We start from the raw sequence: 20,832 nt of genomic DNA, 5'->3' as shown, positions 1-20,832 counted from the left end.
TGTGTGTGTGTGTGTGTGTGTGTGTGTGTGTGTGTGTGTGCGCGCGCGCGCGCGCGTGCGTGAGCGCGCGCTCAGCAATGCGCTCTCCACTCTCAGTAGCTGGGCATCCCCTCCAAGACCCTGTGTTGAGCTTAAATTCCGCTCCCTCCTATGGCACCCGGCACCCATCCTTCCTGCCAACAGCTCTCTAGGGAGGGCCAAGGCTCCACAGGGTTCCTGTCTCCGCGCTCACGGCCCGGATGCCGAAACCCAACCTTTCTACGCGCCCGGGACCCTGAGATTGCTCCAGCAAGAGTGGCATTGACTTTTCCAATGTAATGACTTATGAAAGATATAATCATGTGTTAAATTGAATCCTCCGTTTAACTGTTAATGGTGTGCTCTGGGCACATTTACGTATTAGATGCTATGGTAACTAATTACCACTAGGAAAAAGGATAATACACTTCCCAGACTTTGAAAAATAATGATGAGAGTTCACTTCCCGGCTCGCAGCACACAGTGGCGGCTCTGCCGGGCAGAGCGGCAGAGCGGAGACCCGAACGTGTGCCGGTGGAAGGAGGGAGGTGATGAATCCTGGTCGGGAGAGGCTCCTTGGTAAAAGCTTTCATGAAAATGCGATTCAATGGGGAAGTGAGGGATGGGGAGGGCCCACTATACAGTGCTGCCTCTAAACAGAATTAAATTGCAAAACAAACGTCAGAAAGAGAAGTATTCTTTTAATTAAAATGCAGGTCAGGCTGAATTAATCACATGCCAAGCAACTTTACATCAATTAACATTTTTTGTTGTGTGGGCAAAATACATGAGCCCGTCTCCTTCAAGGTCTGCGTTGGCGCTTATAACTTGGATGCCCCTGGATCCGCCAAGCCAATGAGCTGCGGGTTGATTTAAAGCTGGCCTTTTACATCAGACATTGGGCACAGTCGAAGGAAACGGGAGGGAAAACCAGGAGACAGCAACTTAAGGGTAAAAACAATTCTCAGGGTAAGAGTCTTTTCCTCTCCCCGCCGGATCTCTCTGGCTCTTCGAATCGGTTGATGAATGTTTACAAGAACCAGGGTTCTGTAGACTGTGCAAAATAGCCAGGTGTCTGTTTCGCCCCAGGGCCAGGGCCAGTGTTTGTGCTGGGACCCGGGAGGGCAGGAGGAAGGAGGAGGCGGCTTTTCCCACAGGCCATCCTGCCAGCCCAGGGTTGCAGACAGAACGACGTCCACAACACGAGTGCCCACCGCGCTGCTTTGCTCAGGCTGCGCCCCGGGAGGGACTCGGGATCCGCAGCCGCAGAGCACCCCTTCTCCTGGTCCGTCCCCTGCACTGACGTCCTGGGCCCCTTCTGCAGGGCGCAAGGCCCTTCAACCTCTAAGTGCCTAGGGACAGAACGCGAACTTCGGGGGCTCTGCCTCAAACTGTCTTTCGAGGGGAGGCACTAGGATGGGGTTGTCCCCTGACCCCCGTGGCCTGGAGAGTTCACCTGCAGATGACAGGCTTGTAAAAAGCACCCCGCAGCCGAGCCAATCCCGGGAATTCTGTGAAGGCGTCCCAATTTTAAGCCCCAAAGAGCTCATCGCTTCCTAGCAAGGCAAAGAAAGTGTGCTCGCTTTCCTTGAGGCTCGATTTTGGTTAAATTCTATCACTTTTTCTAAATGACTCGTCTTAACATAATCCAGGAGACTGTGGACTATTGCAGAACTATCAGGTCCCCCTGAGTGCGTGTGCATGTGCCTGTGGGACTTTTCTTTCTTTCCTCTCCCTTGTGTTCCCGAATTCCGACGATATAGAAATACAGATTAGAGAGCTCTGGAAGAGAAATTACTGGGCTGGGAAGGTTAGACTGCAAAGGGAAAGAGGGTTTTGTGGTTACCAGCCCTCCAGCCCCCAATATATCATGGACAAGCCTATCTTAGAAGTCACCAGGATGCTCAGATGGGGAGTTGGCTTTTATTAGTCACAAGGTGATATCGTTTTCCTTCCCAGCTTGGGAAAGAGTTAATTCTTTCCCAAAGACCATAGTTGCCCTTGTCTTCTCAACCTGATTCAGAGATGCAATAAAAGATGAAGCAAATTTATGATCTGTTTCAAGCACTTTATTGCTGTATTTTTAAATTCATATATGCACATATAAGAACTACGATCTGTGAATAATTTGAAATGTGATACTAGAATGATGCATTCTAGATAAAACATAACCATATCTTTATATAATTGTCTCAGATTAAAAGAAAAAAGAAAAATAGATTTCTAATGTGGCCCAAACTGAAAAACTAATGACAACCATAAACTGCTAACTAACCATAAATGAACATCTTGATCAAATGCTCAAATGGTATCAGTGGTTTATATAAAGCAATTATTATTTCTCTTTACAAGTTTTAGAATAAAGTTCAGGGATATTTAAAGGACCCATTATTTACCAATGCTTCCCAATCTTAAAGATTTCATATTTTATTAGGAGGATGGTTGCCACTCAAATCTGCTATGTTAATAGGGATGTTTAGAGATGAGAATTTAGTTTTAAACATAAAAATGCTTCATGGCCTAACCTCATTTTATGCATTTACTCTGCTCTGGTAATTACTGAAGAACTTGGTGTAAGGATTTGTGTCAAATATCCTTATCTCCTCTCTGAAAATGGAAGACAAATAATTTCTTATTATGTGAGAGGGTCAGATTATGTACCCAACTGGTTAAAACATTAAATCATGCACTGTCTGTTGAAGCAAGTGCAGCTACATTTGCCATGCACAGTCTCTTTCTGCAGAGCTGTGGTCAAAATTCAGATGCTAAGCTGAGCCTGTCCCCTCCATTTGAGACTTCCATGAAAAAAAAAAACAGAAAAAGATTTTCTTAACCAGGCCTCCACAGAAACATGAAAAGCCATGAAAGAGGAAAGGAAATCTATCTATTAAATCTATGAATGTATCAGGGCGCAGGGGCAGGGAATAACTTAATTTTCTTTTACAGAAGCATCAGGCATATATATCTTTAAAGTGTAGATTTCTCAAAAGAGTGTAATTAAGTAAAATCTGGAATTATTCAACAAAGTAAGCCTTTTTAAAACTTAGAAAATTGTGTTTTTATGAAAACAAAATACTGATTTGGACTATGGAGGATCTGGGTGGAACACACGCAAATTATCTCTGCCACTCAGGTGTTACTTCTTGTGTGTTGCCCTATTGGGTAGTTATTGTGGATAAACATCTCCAAAGGTCAAGGATTAACTAAGATCTGCAACTGGCTAAGTCCTATGATCACTGTTCAGTTTAACTTTTGACAAGCATTGTTTAGTCTGAGGACTTTCTTCTTTAAAAATGAATACTATTTTTATAGCTTTTCTTGTAAGTCTAAAATTAGTTTAAAATAAAGTTAAAAAAATACTGAACTTTAAAACATGGAGAAAGTACTACTTCCTGTATGCTTCTAGATTAAAAAAATTCAAAAGTGATTTCAAATACTTTAAAAACTATTCCATTTAAAGTATAAAACAAAGGCATTTATAAAATTTTAAATATACTGGCCAGTTCTTAGAAGTTATAGAGTGAAAGTATACTTCATTTAAACAGTAATTTGAACATGAAAGACAAAATCACTTACTTAAAAATGTGGGTTGTCAGGTAATAATGACATATATGTTAACTTTAACGGTTAGTTCTTAGAAATAAAAGTTACATGAAATAAATGTTCTCTGGCAAACAAATAAGAATCTCCAGCTAATATGTGCTTTATAAGTGTTTTAATTTGACTCAACGATAAATCATTAGGTATTACTACATTTACCTGTTACTTCTATTGCCCTAGTTTCTCCTATAAGCACAAAACTTGTAAGTTGTAAGGGAAGTGAAATACCTCATAAGTCTATCTCTAAATTTACTTTCTAGGTAGTCTGGAGTATATCATGTCTCTCCTTATAAAAATGAATACATTTAGGAATTAAGAACATAAACTATACCTCAAAAAATTAACAAAAACTATATCAAACACACTTAAAATTACCAGCATAGCCACTATTTTTTTTCTATTCAACTATATCCTCAATAGAAAATGCACATTATTACTCACATGACCATGGATAATGCCAGACAGTTCTGCAAAATTATTGTTTACTCAGTGTTTTTTAGAGTAAAATTGAATGCAAAGATAATTATTTCATAGATTGTCCATTTAATGACATAATTTACACTAAGTGTTCAGCAATACTGAACTGCCTAGTTCAAATGAACAGGAACACTTTGAGTCTAGCGCGATCTTTAAAACATTAATGGAGTGTTCCTTAGAAAAGCTAAGTGTCCCAGTAAAATGCTGTATGTACAGTTACTGAAGAAGCCACACTTCACCAACAGCATGTTCTGTGTTATGTTTTATTTACAGCTTGCATTTCAGCTCTATGAATACACAGAATAGTGTCCAAATATTACTCAGCCTCATTCATTATCTGTGGTAAAGTGATCTGCAGAAGACGAAGACCACATCTCTCTTATGTGGAAAGAAATGGAATCTCTCTCCCATTCTTGTTGTTCTTATACATCTCTCCACAGAATAATAGCTATTATTAAGAACTACAGCCTAGCAAGGTCAGCCTGGTTAAAATAAACTTGTTTCAAAACTTATTAGTCACTGATATTACTTGGATCTGTTTTTATTTCCCACATAAATAAGTGAAAATACATTGAAACATATTCTGAATATAACAATTAAGTACTTTTATCGAAAGTATGAGAAAATAAAAATATATGTATATGTATGTGTCAGGGGGAGATGGGGATTTGGGGATCTTCAGACAGCAAAATTATTTCCCAAATAATTTACTATTTGTAATCAAATCTTCTGTCACCCAACATGCTCCTAGTAGGGAAATAAGGGGACACAGTCATTCACTTGTGCTTTAAAAGTTAATTTATTGGCTTGTTGTAAATTTAAAAAACATTAATTGAGTTACAAAGCACTTGCATTTCTTACCTAAGGACTTTTCAAGATAATCTGCTTCCTCATAAATCCACCTATATACCATTTTAAAATCAAAAGAGTATTAAACAAACATTCAGGACAATTTTTTTTTAATATACAGCACTCCTCTGCTTAAAAAATATTTTAAAAGGTAAGTATTGCCAAATTACCTCCTTTAAAAAATTGTTCAGGAGAGATTTTCACAAATTAAATTTATCTTACTCAAGATATTATAAACAAAGTAAACATTTAAGCAAAAAAGTTCCATCGTCAATGATCACTGATTTAGATTAACAATCTGAAGTAGACTAAGTAATAATTGCTTTAGAGAAACATTAGAGAGCTTTATGTGATCATCCACTGTAATTTAAAATAATGCTACAGGGAACTTAATCTTGGCTTGCTAACTTTTTCCTAATTGAGTATGTGAATATGAATACCTAATAATGCAGCTCAAGTACATAATGGTTTGCAATATTGGCAAATTTAATAGATTAAAGCAGTGTACATTCTCAGGGCCTATAATTCTTGTTTTATAATTATTGACATTGTTTTATACGAAGATCAAAGTCTAGATAGTTTTTGTGCTTTGATCTTTGAAATTGTTTTTAAGATTCCATGGTTAAATTTGAAGAAGTAGCTTACAGGAAATGCTACCCAAATTATTTTTCATGAGAAAATAAACAGAATCATGCAAACTTTGAGTATAGAAGCTCCTCTGCCTCACACTTGTGACCCAAAAGTTAATGAGAAAATGGAGAAAATATAATGAAGTAAGTCAAGAAAGCCAAACAAGGCAGATAAAAGTCCCCGAATAGGTTGCTTATCAGCATTCCTTACTCAGTGATAAATAGCTTTTCCCTGAATATCTTCAGAGCATTTAGCGTTTGCTAACTGAATGCTTCATTACTGTTGGTCATTGATATAAAATAATATTTTTAGTTATTCATTTTCTTTCATCTGAAATTTAGAAGAGGCTTAAAAATGAAAAGATGAATTTTTACTATATGTAAAATACAGCTTTTAAAAAATTCTGAAGCCTCAATGATTTTATTTGGTTTTCGTTATTTTTAACATATAATCACAATACTTGATGTATATGTTTTATTGTATGTAATTAGGCTCACAGTAATTTCTCATTAGAGAACACTAATTTGGAATGAGTGATGGAAGTTTCGTTAGAACTGGTGATGAATCAGAATTTTAAAATAGTTTTAAGGAGATGATTTATTACAACTACATTTATAATAAATTAGTTGGGTATGTATTGTGTTCTCTAATAAATTATGTGTTCTTGAAGAAGGGTAATCCAGTGCATAGCACCACATCTCGGATAGAGGAAATGCTCAATAAGTGTTTGACTGAATAAATGAATAATGAATTAACTAATGACAAAAAATGGTTCCCTTTAACAAATACAAAAGAACAGTTTTTAAAAGGCACAACACTGTCAAAGTATCACTTTTACAACTTTAAGTTTGTATATTGCATTACACTTTTCAAAGTAAGTTTGCACATCTTACTGTGTTCAATCCTCATAATGAACCCTGGTGTCAAAAGGCCTTAATATTTTTATTTTGCAAATATGGAAACTGAAGCACTGAGAGGCAAAGTGACTTGTTGATGAAAACAAACCAGTTATGTCATAGCTAGAATCCATGTCTTTTAACTTATTTCTCCATGACATTTATTCTATTTATAAACAATCTTTAATTACCAGATTTAAGCCTGTCACAAGACTCTCTTGTTTTGGTTCTACCACCCATTGCTTTTATGTAATATTTTACATAATACTTCTACTCTAAATTCCTTTCGCTATAAATTAAGCAGAAATTAGAATGGAATACTTTTCTGTGCTCCCTCTGCTGTAGCAGCACAAAAGTGTGCTATTAAGATGAATTTAAGAATCTGGAAGCTTCCACTTCAGGCAACATGGTGGAATAGATGTCCTAGTGCAAAACGAATGGGCTATACTTTGTGGCAGGCAGAAGATAAAGCTTGGGGCCCAAGCGGGGCGTGTGTGTTTGTGTGTGTGTGTGTGTGTGCGCGTGTAATACAAGACCTGTACACAAAGCCAAGAATTTGCAGAGACAGCACCCTCAGTAAGTGACTTAGAAAGAAACCTTGCTCCACAGAGAAGGACTGTGGGTATACTTGCCTGTCTCAGCCTTGACTTTGGGTAAAGGGGAAAAAAAACCCAGAAAGTCTCTCCTGTCTATTCCTACTCATAGGGTTGCAGTCTGGCTGATTTAGGGCTAGAACCCACACTATCTATGTTGTTCCCAATCCCCTTTCAAAATACTCAAGTTGAAAATGTAAAGTGATCTGAAGTTGATAGTAACACCAGCAGTCAGACAAAAGCAAACGCAAATTCTCTCTGGAGGTGTGAACTTTAAACTCAGGTCTTAAAAAAATGTCCAGAGATAAAATTCCAAGGAACATGGGCCCAGTAAACAAGCCATCTTGAGGCAGAGTTAAAAGAAAAGCAAACTACAGAATCAGACCCACAAAACACTGATGATGTGGAAATACCAGGTACAGAATGGAACACAAGTCTGGAACATCTCAGAGAATGAAGGCTGACACGGCCTGTGTGTGTGTGTGGGCACGCATGTGTGCGTGCATGTGCGCGCGTGCATGTGGGCGTGTGCACGCGTCAGTGTGTGTGTGCGTGCATGTGGGCGTGCGCACGCGTCCATGTGCGCACGCGCGCCTGTGCACGCGTGTGTGCGTGCATGTGTGTGCGTGTGTGCACGCATCTGCGCACACGTGTGTGAGTGCGCGTGCGTGTGTGCGAGCGCGCGTGTGTATGTGCGCGTGTGGTGAGGCTGCTGATGACAGGGTTTGCAGCTCAGGGTGGAGGGTGGAGCACACAGTTGTGGGAGGACGTCTAGGTTCTCCTTTGGCCTCTCCCCCCAAATTAACTGTCCCACCAACACAGTTTCCAACACTGGGTAAATAGAGCATTAAAACATGGTGGGTGCACATTATGGGTTACTATACAGCAGTTAGAAGCAACAGATTAAATATACATAAAGTAATATGGATATATCTTTAAAAATATAGAGTGTAGTTAAACATTAAGAAGAATAATGATTTATAGAATATACATTTATGAAAATTAAACACATATGCACCCAAGATAATAACATATGTTTTATAAAAACACATACAAATAAAAAGATACACACCAAACACAGACTATTTGCCTCTGATGTGGAGGGGTATAATGGTGGCCATTAGCGATAAAATAGAATGAGTAAATAAAGCCAGAGGGCCTTGTTTGGGCCAATTATAATTGTGTACCATGAACTAAGGGGCATAAGGCATGTGATCACTCAGTCCTATGAACCTGAGGTTAAAATAAAAAGAAGGAAGAAACAAACTCGATGGATGGGTTAAAGAGTAGAATAAACTGGCAGAGAAATCTAAAGATCCAAAGAAATTACCGAGAATGTAAATTAGAGGTGGAAAATACGAGGCAAAAAAGTCAAACAGCATGGAGTACAGAGAGAGATACAGAGCCTGAGGGAGGAAATACTCAAAGAGATAATGATTGTGAACATTCTACACTTCATGAAAGACACCATGACATGCAAGCATGATAAACAAACTAAGAACATCAAAGACAAGGAGAGCACGTTAAAGCTGTCCAAGAGGCAGACTACCTACTGAATAATTAAACCGAATAAAGGCTAACCTCTTCAGAACATGAGATATCCTCAAAGCCCTGTGAGGAAATCACTGTCAATCTAGACTTGTGCATCTAGCGAAATCACCTTTCAGGAATGAGGGCAAAAAGGAAAACATCTTCAATCCGGCAAAAACAAAGTTTAGACCGGTAGACCTTCACTAAGGTGCACTTAGAGTATGGACTTCAGGAAGGAGAAAATAAATGCTAGAAAATCTATTTCGTTACTAAGTATGGTTAAGTATTTTATACTGTTATTTTTAAAATCAATTTCCTTTTCAAAAACAATAGCACATTTCCAAAATATCAGAAGTTCCAAAGAATGCAGCATGAATTAACTGGGTTTAATTACCTGCTTTGCCTGTTTATATACGGCCTCAGCAGTTAGGTAGGATGCCAGACGATCACTTGGCAATCTGATACTAGCAATCTTTGAATCCTCCATACTATGCTGCATTGTGGCATATGGAATTATACTGTATTACATAATGCTGTAATTCAAATAATACAAATAAACTCCAAGTCCAAGAGGTGAGGCGTCAAGAACAAATACTGCTATCTAATTTCTCAGTTGGTGTAAATGGAAACATTTAGGAAAGTTAATTCCAATACTGGCATAACCCTTATAGTTTACACTGGAGTCAAATGCTACAATCAGCCCTGTACTGAGCTCAATATTTACTCCTACAATAAACCTAATACTAATGTCTAGGGCAATTGCTGAATATATAATAGGTTTTTGTGTGTTCTTACACTGATAAATCTTATCAGTGTCTCACTTGAACATGAGTGGCCTTATATAACAAGAAATTTTGTTCTATGGAGCCACAGTATACAAAGTAATAAAGAACATTTATGGATGATTAAATATTGAAGTGAAGTTGAAGCATTTAATCTACTGCAAAACTCATTTAATGCAAACGTACCCTGGCAATATAGATATTATTGATATTATACTTGAAGGGAACATTTTCATCCAGTGTATCTCATGGAAATTTAATTTCCTTCTTCTCTGAGAACTTGGAATTTGTTAGACTGTGTCCATTTCCAGCACAAATTTCCATTAGTACATAAAGTGTATTCTTACATATTAGAGAAGAATTTGTGACTTTAAAAAAATCCCACAGTGTCAAATCTATTGCTGTGAAGGCACATTTACTATGACACTTGCAAATCACAATATGTATGAAGAAACTTTAAAAAAGCTACTTTAAGTTAATCATTATGTTGATTTTGATGTCAATTTCATGCCACCATGCAGTTTCTTTCTTTCTTTCTTTTTTTTGATGGGTTTTGTGACAAAGTACAGGCTGGACTGATCTCAGATCAAACAGAAATTGGCACTTTTAAAACAAACAAAGCAATTACATTTGAAGAAATTAAAAACAAATAGATGAGCTAAGGACATTTAGGTTAGCTTTGAAAGATTTCTTTTCTTTCCTTTTAGCTTCTTTAAGATTTTACTTTGTACCTAAATAAAACATCAGAGTCTGGATACTGAATACCAAACAAAAAGCGGTTGTAGTTTAGTTCTAAGGGCTTATCATCAATTATTTCTGAATCAAAATAAGTTAAAAATACAACCAACAATTGCTTTATCTCAACTATTGCCAAAAATCGGCCTGGACATTTGCTGACTCCAAATCCAAATGGCATGTGGTAATACTTCAACTTTTTCCCTCTTTTAAAAAAGGTGGTTTTCTTCTTACCACTTTCTGTAAAACGATCAAATCTAAACTCCTGTAAAGAAGAAAACAGAGTGTTAAAATCAAAAATTTCCATGAAATAGTTTGAGTTCAGGTTCACACAGTTGCCAGCTCTCCCTGCCCATCTTTTTTTTTTTTTTTTTTTGCGTTACACAGGCCTCTCACTGTTGTGGCCTCTCCCGTTGCGGAGCACAGGCCCCGGACTCACAGGCTCAGCGGCCATGGTTCACGGGCCCAGCTGCTCCGCGGCATGTGGGATCTTCCCGGACCGGGGCACGAACCCGTGTCCCCTGCATCGGCAGGTGGACCCTCAACCACTGCGCCACCAGGGAAGCCCCTCCCTGCCCATCTTAAAAGGCTTCTTTTAACCCAGCAAACACCAGGAAGTAAAACTTAACTAAGTGCAAATCATGTATGAACTTTCAAAAAACCCCAGTGTTATTAGAAAATTACTTCTCCCATATCAAACAAGTACAAACTTTTCTATATGACTTTTCTTCACATTTCTCTCCTACGCTGAGTTTCCTAAGTATAGAGGCAGTATTTCTGTTTTTGTTCTCTAAGGTGGGTCTCCACATACGGGCACTTGAAATACCAATGTTGGGTAGAGGGAAGGGCTCCTGCAGAGCTACCATGGTTCACGGACAGTGAATCCTACTGGCCCCAGAGGCTGCCTACCTGAGGATCCCTCGTGTGCCCTTCTCTATCCCTTCCCATCAGCTACTGATGGATGAGAAGGATGAGTTTAGGATTTAGTGTTGGGATGAAATAGATATTAAATAATAAGATTCACATTAGGCACTAGAGAAGAACTAAGCCACAAAATCGGTCTGGCTTGTGTTTTGATGTTGTATCGACTTTCTCCTATGACAGCTCTATTTAGAATGAGTGTTCTTTGGGTTAACTCTCTTGGTTTCTGAGATGTTTTCACAAGTAAGTTATAGTACTTGTTCCAGAAAATTACGGGACTGGTTTATGGAGGGTGTTGGGTCCTCCATCTTAATTTACTCTCGTGTGAGTCTCTGAGAGGACACTGAAGGACCTTATTTTAGCCCATGGCGAATTAAACCATTGATTACATTAACGCACATGGCACGCATGACAATGACCAAGTCTTTCCCGTACGCGGTGCTCATTAGCATTAGACCTGCTCAGCTCACAGCTTTGCTATGAACTATGAAGCCAAAGGCGAAGAAGCAGGTCAGACTGAAAGCATTTAGTTTATAGCGAAAACCCTACAGTTCACGTATAGATACTGAATCTGTCACAGATGATCTGATTTTCTCACTCAATGCCAGTATTCACGTCAGCAAAATCATTTCCTTTAAAAGTATTGGTTTTATCCCCAATTACCTAGGATACTGATGTTGATAAATATTCAAGCTTAGAGAACACATTTTGTGTGGTTTCTATTCCACCCCCTGAACTTGCAAGTTGATGAAATCATAATGGCAAAATTAATCTGCAACAGAGTGCAAATATATTTTCCCACAGATAGTTCTGGGATGTATCTGGATAGGATCTAACCAGTGCTAACCTAAAAGTATCTGTCCATCCTTGTAGTAAGGATAAGGACATTCTCTGTGGACATCCACTTTGTTACTGGAGATAGGATGGCTATACGGTACTCTCTCCCAGTAAATCTTTTTCCATTCCTGGGGCCCAAGCCTGCTTGCCTGGGTTCAGTACAGGTGCTTCCTCCTTCTTACTGACCCATCTGAGGAGACCAGCGCTCTTCCCAAGAGCTCCTTCCCTAGGCCAAACCAGTTGATGTCAATTGTGCCACGAAATGGTTTTCTATTCTGAAACGCTCTCCCTGTGGTCAGTCCTATGGTTTAAGCCAGAACATGCAAAAGGAAAACTTGGCTTGTATGACTTCAGAGTGTACTGATATCATAAATAAACCAGAGACTGTCATGGCTTTTCTATATTTCCTCGTGCACGTGAATAGGCAGCTGAGAAGTCACAGTGACCAGCAAAGAATGCCGAAGTGCTCTCCCAGCCCTGCCATGTTCAGTTAGCGTACGTTCAATTCCCCCAAACATCTAGTCAACCAGTAAGGTCACTCCTCTAGTTTTCCATCACCTTCCATTCGATTTCCTCACAATAAATATCATAGAAATTCCTATTTAGTTGTTTATATTATGAAACAAGAAGGGAAAAGGCCAACTTCTTTTGCTCTGTGGCTACCATTAAGCTCAAAGGGCATATGGGCATAAATAGCTTTTTGAGTCAAAATTTCTGCTCAGTTTGTTTTCCGTTGCCAGGACATGGAGAACCCAAGCAGGAGCCAATTTTAGGAAGGGCTTGTGGCAGCTGCTAAGAATATAGTCTGGTTTTAGAAAAAAAGAAGGGGTGTAATAGTCTCACCCCAGAAATTCTGGGGTCACAGTGACATAGAACAAAAAGTTAGAAGGCTCAAGATGCTTTGATTTTTGATCTGGAACAACTTGAATACAGGATTTGTCATGTTGCAGTGACCATAATAGCTGGGTGCTTCACGATTAAAAAGGGTCAATTAAATGCAATATTATTCAATGGATAAGAATAGAGAAATCATAAGAGAAAAGCATGAGACACTGAAATTCCCCATCACTCCTCTACTGACTGTTGTGGTTCCTCAACATCTTTCTTCTGCATGAGATCTCTCGAGGCACCAATTGTGGTAATCACATTGCTCTGGCCTCTCACTGATTTAGGATAGGGTGTATGAACCCGTCTCTCGGTGCTACAGGGGAGGAGTGTATGGGGCCATCTGGGAGAAGTTCCCTTCTTGTGAAGAAAGAAAAACACGACAAAATGGTCCATCACTCTTCCTCCTGTAGACCTGGTTATATGTGAATATGATGCCTGCAAGGCTGCAGCTATGCTGTCACCAGGCTGAAGCTAGCCCTCAGGAGATGGCAAGCCAAGAAATCCCAGGAGATGGGAGGTGTCACACTGCCTTATTTATCTCCATATTTTCAAATTCCCACCAGAGTGCTGTGCACAGTGAGGTTCCATATATGTCTGTTGAATTAGTGAATAAATACATGACAATAAAGTATATTTTAAAAGCAATCTTCAAACTTTTGAAGAAAACAGAGATATTGAATGAATAAATAAAGATGGAGAGAATGAAGAGTAGATGAATATTCAAATAGAAAATGTTTACAAATAGAAAATGGTATAATATTTAGCACTAGAAATAAAGATTGGGTAGATGATACAATTTCCTGGATAGAGAAGAATTTTGGGTATAAGTGACTGAGGAACACTGCGTACCACCCTAATCTGTGTCCTCCAAATTTTATGTTTAGTTCAGTTCAACAGCTTTTTTTTAGCACTTCCTGTATGTGCAGCATTGAAGTTTGGTTGCTCAGTGGTTGCTCAGTTTATGTTTGTATCCTTGAAATGTACTAAATGGCACAATCTCTATTCCAGTTTGAGAGACAGACAAAAAATTATTGAGAGTATTTCCACATTTGTCATGACTAGTATATTCTAATAATAGTGGAAATAATCAAAAGAATGTTGATACAACAATTTTTATAGTGATTTAGAATTTTTTCAAGGGCTTTCAAATTTATAACTTTATAATCCTTACACCTCCGAGAAGTAGGTTGGGCAGACTTGCATGAGGTGAAATAAGGTTTTTCATCTTCAGAGCCTTGGCGGGGGCTTGGGGGTACGTCAAAGGCTTTGTAATTACTTTGTTGTTTCCCTGTGTCCTTACTTTAGGAGGCTATATGGTTAAGGTAATGCGTTACCATCTTAAATGTTGGCTGTTTCTTCCCTATGGCCCAGCCCTTTATACCTCAGCACCTCCATAGAAAAACCAACCAATAGATCTGGTCTTCTCCATAGCTCTATTTTTGGATGCTGCATTTTGGCAGAAAAGTAATCATCACCATTTACTGATTACTTGAGAGCCAGTGGCTAGAATTCTGGCTGACAACTGACAAATTTGAAGAAGCCTTCATAAAATTTTTAAAAAGTATCCATTCCTAGTTAATTAAGAGATCATCTAGATTTTCTTGGGTAGCATTTAGACCGATACAGAAAGAAGAAAAGAGAATTGGGAACAGGTGTTTCCTTTTGCTCTCTCTCATTGTTTTAATTTACGTGCCAATTTTCTTTTCCACATCAGCACGTGCCACCTGACTGGCTAACATTACAATAAGCTAAGGAACCCATATTCAGGAAAAGAATAATTCTTAACACAGTTTACGTGTTGGTAGCTTATAGGCCCAATTAGGTTCCCGAACATTTTTTGTTTAGCCTACATTGTGTTTTAAACTTAATTTCTCCAAACATTTAAAAATTCCAAGCTTCACCCAGAAATCTGAAGTTTAAAAAAAATAATAAAAATGACTTGGTCACATCAGGTCTACATGCTTGTTAAGGACTGAGGGTTGGTTCCAAAGCAGTCACATGGTCTCCCTTAGATGCCTCCTGGGCTGTCCTTTCACCAGAGTTCTTACCACTCCTGATAGTATTGCTGTATTTACACACAAGCCACCTCATCTACTGGATCTAATTAGGCCCAGTACACACTTGAATGTGCGATATCTGTAGTGATTTAACATTTCAACTGAAGTATATTTTCACTTTCAGAACCTTCATCCATCTCAGCACCTCCTATTTATTTCCTTCTATGGGTACTCTCCTGCATGACAGGCACTGAGAATTCAGAGAAGGTAAGGACAAGGTCTCTCCCCTCCTGGAACTTACAGTATATGGACGTACAGGCAAACAAGTAATTGCAAAATACCGTGGGGTGTGCCCCATAACAAAGGTACACCCAGGCCACAGAGTGAGCAGTGGCAGATTCTCTGAGGAATGAGGTGGGAATCAGGGACAAAGAAGAGGTGATTAAAGGGGATTATTGTGGAGTCACCTGGAGTCTCTCCGTGGACAAGAGAGGCATTCAACAATAGAGAGATGGGTGAAGGAAGATATAACCTGTTTCTAGAATGAAATATTCTAGGGTCTCTTGGGCTGGAACATCCTGAAACCATGCCTCATTGGGTTGGGGGGAACCAATGTTCCACTAAGGCACCTCAGGTTCCATGTCCTCTGAGAATAACTATACTTATATCTGGAGTTGGTCTTTCTCATGATTTTAGCCTAAGAGCTATTGGCTACTTTCTATATCTAAGGGCTGGTCTTCTCATTCAAGATCTGTAGGGTACAAAAGTCAGGCAGTGAGGAGTATGAACTTCGGATGAGCTCCTGGGATAGTGCTGTACGTGACAAAGGCCAAGGATGGAATTTTCCAGAACTTTCTTCTCTTTTCTTACTGTGAGTGCATGATTGTTTTGGGATGGGCATCTTTTACACGAGCATCTATAGCATCTACTTATTGCCATCCTAAGTTATTAAGAACAAAAGGAATCAATCCATAAGCCTGAGAGTGGTAAGTGCTCAGTAAATGTTTACAGAATGAATGATTACATAAGGCCTTGCCGAATCATATAAAATTGGTTCTGAACTATACCATGTTTTTTCTGTGCCGATAACTATGAGCATTCCGCAACTAATTTCAAGGAAACAATACCATAGCAAAAATTAGCTAGTTGATTTGAACATTAGTCAGGCATAGTTGGCTAATGTTAAGTCTAGTAAATAATAGAGAATGCTCTTCAACTCAAGCTAGAGCTGCCCTAACGATGCTAAGTCAGAGTTCACAATACTGCAATTTTGCTCTTCCCACGGATTTAGTATGAGGCAAACCCGTCTGACTACTATTTATTATGTAAAGTTTGGGCATTGATATTTAGCATGCCACAGGAAAAGTATAAATCGACACACTTTCAAATGTTTACCTTTGATATTTAAATTCCTAAAAGTCTAACTCATGGTCTTTTCCATCATGGCGGCAGAGTTGGGGATAGAGAACAGGAGGATCTCTAAGACCTTAACAACAGTGTTGGTAAACATTTATTATTTTTTGATAACTTTAATGTTGATTTTACTATTGTGACATGAATAATAAACTCGATGACTAGCAGGATAATCACATAATAAAAATACTAAGCAGAAATTAAATTGAAAATTGTAGATAGAAATGAAATTTTTTAAATTTTAAAATATTTTTCAAATATTAGCTATTTACTTGCTTTACTTATTGACCACCTAGTTCCGTGTGGAATTTCTTTTTTTTTTTTGATATTTACAAACATGGAGATGAAGCCTGTTGTCTGCAAAAATGTTCATTCACTCACCAATACCCTAATTCTGATCTGCTATCATTATTCACATAACACCCCTTCTGAAATACACAGAAACCATATGTACATTCTCCCCTCACTTAAACAATTTTGCCTTTGCTGATGAAATAAATGCTAATTATCTCATTGTATTTGAAGTCTGTCCTTTTCTTAATAATTTCCAAAATTCAACAAGATTTTAATCCAGCCTGGCTGAAAAACATCTTAGAAACGGGGTTTAAAAGTGGTTCAGCTCTAAACTGCTCAAAAAGAGCACAGAAGTTTCCCTTTGAAAAATGGCATTTTATATACAAAAACCACTGCAGCAACAACGTGACTTCCTGAGAAGCACAGAAGATGACTCTGCTCAATTTGCATGCAGGTGGTGAACCTCTGAAGTGGTATTAAGGGATGAGCCAAGGTGGATTAATTTCCAGTCTTTGATATTCATTAACTCCAGCTTCAGAAAAAAATACAAGGAGATGACACAATTACCCTCAGAGCTTTACCTGTGAGCAGCAGCTTTACAATCTCAAGTTCATAATGCCATCCTAATTGATCAAGAAGGGGCACATACCTTTAGTAAGAGGTGAAAAAGTAGATGAGCTTAACGCTGGCAAGGACGGTATCTGACTCTGGGACAGTCAACCTCACTCTGGAAACACTTAGCAGAAGAGTCATTATTTATTCTCTAAGCCACCTGTCAATAGCTAGCCCTCCATGGGTTTTAATAATTCTCTGGCAAGCAAAACTTAATTTAGGCCTAAAGTGAATAGTGTCCATCAAGGTATCAACGTTCATTTCATTTGAGGGAACTGGAGTTTAGTCTCATCGCTGTATTTCTCTTTATAGATCGTGAAACCTTTGAAAGAGAGATCCTTAAGGAAACCTTTCAGTAAATAGGAAAATGTTCCCATTGGAAGGAAAAACAGGAGTCATTAAGTTCTCTCAAATTCTTTCTGGAACAAGATGGTAAGAGAAAAAGAGATCACGAGGGAGAGGAATGTGCGTGCAGTATCTAAGAGGGAGCAATACCGGCTTGATGTTTATTTACCTCTGGAGCTTCAAAGATTTCAGGGTCATAATGTAAGACGGGAGGAAAGATGCCTACAAAGTCTCCCTTTCGCAGACAGCAGTCCTGGCTCTCTAAGCGTAGTGTCAAGTCCTCTTGAACGACACGAAAGATGCCAGAAAAGGAGCATAGTCGCAAGACCTCAAGAATGGTGCTTTCTGAAAGAAACAAGCAAGCAACATTTTATTAAAATGTGACTGCTCCTGAAAAGTGCTCTCAATTTGCCATTAAAGCGCATAAACAATAGCTGTGATTGACAGGGAAATCCTTTCCCAGTCAGATCCGTTGAGCACCCGGAAGGAGCCAATGGGGGCTCTGAATGGGAGTGAGGAGGGGAGGGACGAGACAGCTGTAGCCCAGCCCCCAAAGCTCTGGGCATTTCACAGGCAGGAGACAACAGCGCTGTACTGGGGCAGAAAGTCATTAATTAGGAACTTTGTAGGCAAGAATGATCTGCAAGAGAGGAAGTCTGTGTTGGGGCATACACACTGGAAATTAAAACCGTATCCCAGTTAAAGTACACCACTGGTGGGTTATTTCACCAACCTTCGGAACAGCGATGCCTTCAAAGCCAGGCTTAGGCATTTACTAACCACTTAGGCAGTTAATAGTAAAGTAATTGTAGTAGTGCTTTCTGAGATAGCTTAACACTTAATTTCTTTTATGCTGGTTGTAAATAAAATGTGAGTCAGCATTTGCTGGAAAAATTTCAAAGGGAAAATACTTTAATAGGAATCCGAAGAAAACCGTATTTCCCCCAGCATCCAGGGAAAATAACAGCCACCATCATAACCTGGAAGATTCCAGAAGCTGAACGTCCTTGCTTTCCCAGTGGCCTTCACCTTTTGCTCCTAGCACGACAGATTTTATGGCTAATTTCCGGCAATTTATCCTGGCAGTTTGAGGAGGAATTCCTTTGGGAATAATATGCATAATTTGCATAAATCATTCTGATAGCATGCATATCAGCATGTAGCTCCTGTCTAGGTCTGCATCTTTGCCTTCATAATCAAAACTGACTATGTTTTCACCAGCGTGAATGGGTCTTAGAATAAAAAGCTTGATTCTCTCTAATCAGCAATGCGAAAAAAGAGCTCCAAATTGAGCGTTCTTTCCCCCTTCACATGGTAACAAATGGTTGTATTTATGGCTTGCAATTTAGAATCTCTCTCTCTCTCTCTCTCACACACACACACACACACACACACACAGAGGCCAGTTTCTTAGTGTTCAGCAAAGGTCTGAAATGTAGAATAACCAATTATTAGATTATAGAGGCGGGCAGGTCAGTGAGGGCTTGCGTCAGGCAAAAAATAAAAATAAATGCTATTTCCCCCAAATTGAAATCTATGCACAGCTTGCACAGGGCTATCAAGTAGCTTTGGGGACCTTCTCCCAGGAGGTTTCTCCCTAAGCATTCATTTGTCTAAAGAAATGAGGCTGCGGTCAGCTCTGTGTGGCCAGTGTGGTGATTCGATATGACGTACAGTGAGGCTGTGCATATTCTTTTGGACTGCCTTCGTTATTATAATCAGGCAGAGTCAAATCGGTTTGTTGGTGACAGGGCCAGAAAAGAACTTTGGTTTTGGAACATGGACTCCACTGCAGATAGCCACAAGGCACCTGACACGACGGATTTCAGCTGGCAGGACACCAGCGACCAACATTTCTATGGTGAAAAGCAAGGGTCAGCTTCCCATGTACTGCTGCTGGCTCATGTTGAATCAACAGCAGCATAACATCATTTTAGCTTGTGGTGTGAAATGCTAGCTGACATATGCAGCAGTGCTGTGCACCCACCAGGTCCAGGAGGGGTGTGGGAAGAAGAAATACAAAAGCAAAATAATTGTGGGGTGGCCACTGTGACAGGGCAGGCATCCGAATAACACGGTCACATCCCATTGGCTGACGTGCTCGCGGGAAGGGTGGCAGCTTGCGCCCACTGCGGTATCACAAATGACAATTGGGCAAGCGTATCTTATGCAGAAGTTAATCACAATAATGGAGCACAAAGTGTGGCTTAGCGGTCAGGTCATAAATGACAAATCTGTTTTACCTTCCAGTACCGGTTATGTGCGCGAGACGAGGTTGGCTCTGGATCGCAGCGATCATGCTGAGAATCATCGGCGGACAAAAGTAATGAGTGGCATTATTATCCACAAAGGAGAGGGGAGCTTCCGTGGCTCTGCGTTACAACGTACAGACACAAAAGCCACAGCCTTGCCGCCAGCTCCAGGAAGAATGCAGGCAGGGCTATATATACGTTGAGAAGAATGACAACTGCACAATAAAAAAAAATTGCAGCCTCTACTTGTAGTTGTCATAGTTGAGCAGACACCAGCCAGTGCCACTGACAGACCAGCTGGGCCCTGGGAGGCCTTCCATGCTGCACAGTAAATTACCCTGCATGGCGGAGCAACATCTGTTTCTGTGCTAGTGCCGAACAAACAAGGCAATTGAAAACATACCAAGGGATAACCAAGCAACAGATGAACATGACCCGCATTTTTCCCCCCTTCTCACACTCGAGGTGCTAAACTTCATTGTGCAAGCACTCCACGAAAGAGAGGCCAGGTTGGTTTGATAAGGTGTTGTCAGAGAGATTTTACATATTTCCAAAATGGAAAGAAAAACCTGATAGTATTGTTATTCTTAGAATCTTCTTTCCCCCTTCTATCTTCATTTCTTTTATACCAAAGCTAGCACTCAGTTCTCAATTCGCTCTAGAATTAAAAAAAAAAAAAAAAAACTTTCCATACACTTATAAATATTCAGTCTTTAAACCTAATTTGCTATACTTAGTTCACATGCCTTCAAGCATTTGTCTTCCAATTTCCACTGAATAAATGCGTACTAATGAGAACTAGAGCAAGCTGCTGAGGCAAAGCTGGGTGACTTGGGTCTGGCCTGCCACCAGCTTGTGATAGGCGGGCAAATTGAGTTAAAATGAAAAGTCTTGTCAGCTGAAATTCAACATGGTAGCCAAACAGCAAGCTGTCAATCATTCCAGCCAAAACAAGGGACTGCAGGTAATAAAAGGTCATTGTGATCATTAGTGCACTTGGCTTTCATATGCAAGTTAATTTTAATTAAACATGATCTCTATCTGTAAATGTTTTATAAAACTTGTGCGTAATGGGTTGTTAATTTATACTTACATTTAGCAGGTAATAGGACCCTCTACTTACTAAACGCATTGTAGAAAAACGGCTATCAAGAATGCAAATA

At 39.4% G+C, this 20,832-nt stretch overlaps 1 protein-coding gene across 2 annotated transcripts in view; it reads right to left on the bottom strand.

Moving 5' to 3' along the window:
- Positions 1-9,919: 9,919 nt before the first annotated feature.
- The window catches only part of LOC114895550 (25-hydroxycholesterol 7-alpha-hydroxylase), a 647,364-nt gene continuing 636,451 nt past the window's right edge, over positions 9,920-20,832 (bottom strand). The window contains exons 5-6 of one of the 2 annotated variants that reach the window (XM_029223054.1): positions 17,587-17,762; positions 9,920-10,375 (exon numbers count right to left, since the gene is read on the bottom strand). In XM_029223054.1, the coding sequence (XP_029078887.1) occupies positions 10,088-10,375; positions 17,587-17,762 (464 nt within the window). In that variant the 3' untranslated portion in view covers positions 9,920-10,087. The remainder of the gene's footprint in view (positions 10,376-17,586; positions 17,763-20,832) is intronic. The other variant, XM_029223055.1, reaches the window with a different exon arrangement.

Source organism: Monodon monoceros, unplaced genomic scaffold (assembly GCF_005190385.1).
Source record: "Monodon monoceros isolate NGI ecotype Baffin Bay Population unplaced genomic scaffold, NGI_Narwhal_1 Super_Scaffold_14, whole genome shotgun sequence".
Classification (NCBI taxonomy): domain Eukaryota; kingdom Metazoa; phylum Chordata; class Mammalia; order Artiodactyla; family Monodontidae; genus Monodon; species Monodon monoceros.
Note: the sequence above shows the minus strand (reverse complement) of the source record. Positions and strands in the feature narration are given on the sequence as shown.